This window comes from Crocuta crocuta, unplaced genomic scaffold (assembly GCF_008692635.1).
Source record: "Crocuta crocuta isolate KB4526 unplaced genomic scaffold, BGI_CrCroc_1.0 scaffold696, whole genome shotgun sequence".
In the NCBI taxonomy this organism is placed as follows: Eukaryota; Metazoa; Chordata; class Mammalia; order Carnivora; family Hyaenidae; genus Crocuta; species Crocuta crocuta.
The window spans coordinates 594682-596711 of NW_027529467.1; the positions used below are offsets into that span (position 1 = coordinate 594682).

The 2030-nt window shown below is 33.1% G+C and overlaps 1 protein-coding gene across 1 annotated transcript in view; it reads left to right on the forward strand.

Moving 5' to 3' along the window:
• CFAP47 (cilia and flagella associated protein 47) overlaps positions 1-2030 on the forward strand; it is a 492482-nt gene that overhangs the window by 307324 nt on the left and 183128 nt on the right. The window contains 3 exon segments of the mRNA XM_077760783.1: positions 1-143; positions 1032-1175; positions 1767-1940. The exon segment at positions 1-143 is cut by the window's left edge and continues 72 nt beyond it. Coding sequence (XP_077616909.1) covers positions 1-143; positions 1032-1175; positions 1767-1940 — 461 coding nt within the window.

Here is a 2030-nt window from a genome sequence, read left to right on the forward strand (position 1 = left end):
GCTACCCTTGTAAAATTTTGCTGACATCACAGTATGATGTGCGTGTCTATTGCATTGAAGGCATAGTAAATGAAGAAGGCCCAGAGGCCAGGCTTGAATTTGAAACACCAGCATTTGAAGCCCTTACCCAGAATATTCCAATAGTAAGTGCAGATACTTTTTGTACTTTTCTTCATGCCCACTGCCACCGTCTCAATTAAAGTCCTCCAAGCCTTCATCTTGTACTATTATAATTACTAATTGCATTATCAGCTACCATTTGTTTTTCCATATTGATGACAGAGTTTTTTTCCTGAATATAAATGTTACCATGTCACTTACATCACTCATCACATTTGTTGGATCTCCTTCCTTAAAAAATTAATTCAAACTTCCTTATCATCACATTGCTACTCAAAAGGAATTCCTTGTTCTCCCAGGAAGAGTTATCTCTCTAGTTTCTCTACTTCAAATTTGGTTGTGATCTTCACAATCAAGATGGGTTCGTAGGCACTAAGAACAATGATTGGCTGTAGCTTGGCTATCAGAGTGATACTACAGCATAGAAGAAAGTTAAATATTTGTAAGGAATGTTGAATTTTCTAGACTAGAAGTTGGCTTTTCTTTGTTCGTTTAACTATTAAAGATATAACAAAAGTCTACTCAAAGCATAGAAATTTGTTCTGATGAGGTATGTACGCTTTGCTGTCTGAACAATCTGCCAGATAGATTGCCCATAATTAGGAGTAGAATGTGTAATTCTAAGACCATTTGATAATTTTAACCATAATTAGTAAGTTAAACAAATATTTCTTTAACAATGAACCCATGGATCAGCCTATATGACATTGAAAAATAGACATCCTCATGCTTTATGTTCACATTGTTGATAGTCGTTCTTAACAACTATGACTTTCAAGTGGTAATTTCTCTGAAATGTAACTTAAAATATAATATATAATTTTATTAAAAGCACCAGGAATTAATATCTAATTCAACTTCATCTGCATCATCCCTCTGACATTTTTCTACATTTTTTTCCCACACTTTAGAATAACAAATCAAAGAATGAATGGAAATATCAGGTTACTATAGAAGGAGAATGGTTTTATGGACCTTCTGTTTTATATGTTGGACCAGGTGAAACTGTGCAGTATCCTCTCACATTCAGACCTATTTTGCAGTGTGAAATTATGGTATGAACTTATTTTTTCCCCTAGTATTAATAATGTTGATAAACTGATGTATGATATTAACCTGTCTAATTTATGATAAATCTTTTTGCAGAAAAGTTATATCTTCTATGATTTTTATCATCAGTATTCACTCTGCTTGAAACTTTAATAAATGTTTTAACTTGAATCTGAAATTCACAATGCCACTGGCCTCCAGTACTTGATGTCTAGATTATTTTTACACAAAATGTTTAACAAAGTAAAATCATTGTTCCTTTGTTTTTATTCATTAACATGTGTGGTACTTCAGAGAATACTTTCTTAAGACATATTCCTTTGACAAGGACATAAAAACGCATCAAATTGCTATGTATGAGAAGGCCTATATAAACTCTGTCATTTAAAGAAAGTCCAGAGAAATACAGAGCTTTCACAGGAAATTCATCTTTATTCTTCAGTAGAAGCATTTAGACAGACACGGGAAAAGTCAATGACTGACATCTCCTTGAAAGCTCATTTCATTAATCAGATTCAAAGTTAATCAGATAGCAGAGATTGTTCGATATCTGACTGGGACTCCTATAGAGCTGAAATTTGGCTGATTTGTCACAGGGCAAACTTACTCTACAGAATGAAACAGATGGTATGGAGCATGTCTTTGACATAAAAGGGATTGGAAAAAGACCCCTGGCCTTGGAACACATTGTTATAGACTGTCAAGTAGGAGAAGTGACATATAAATCCATAATGGTGCCCAATTATACAAAGACCATCCAAACATTTAAGGTAAGATTTTTTTCTTTAAGTCTGAAAATGTTTTCAAAAGGACCATATTGAATTTTATGAAATTTCAAAACCTCTTAATTTTACTTGACT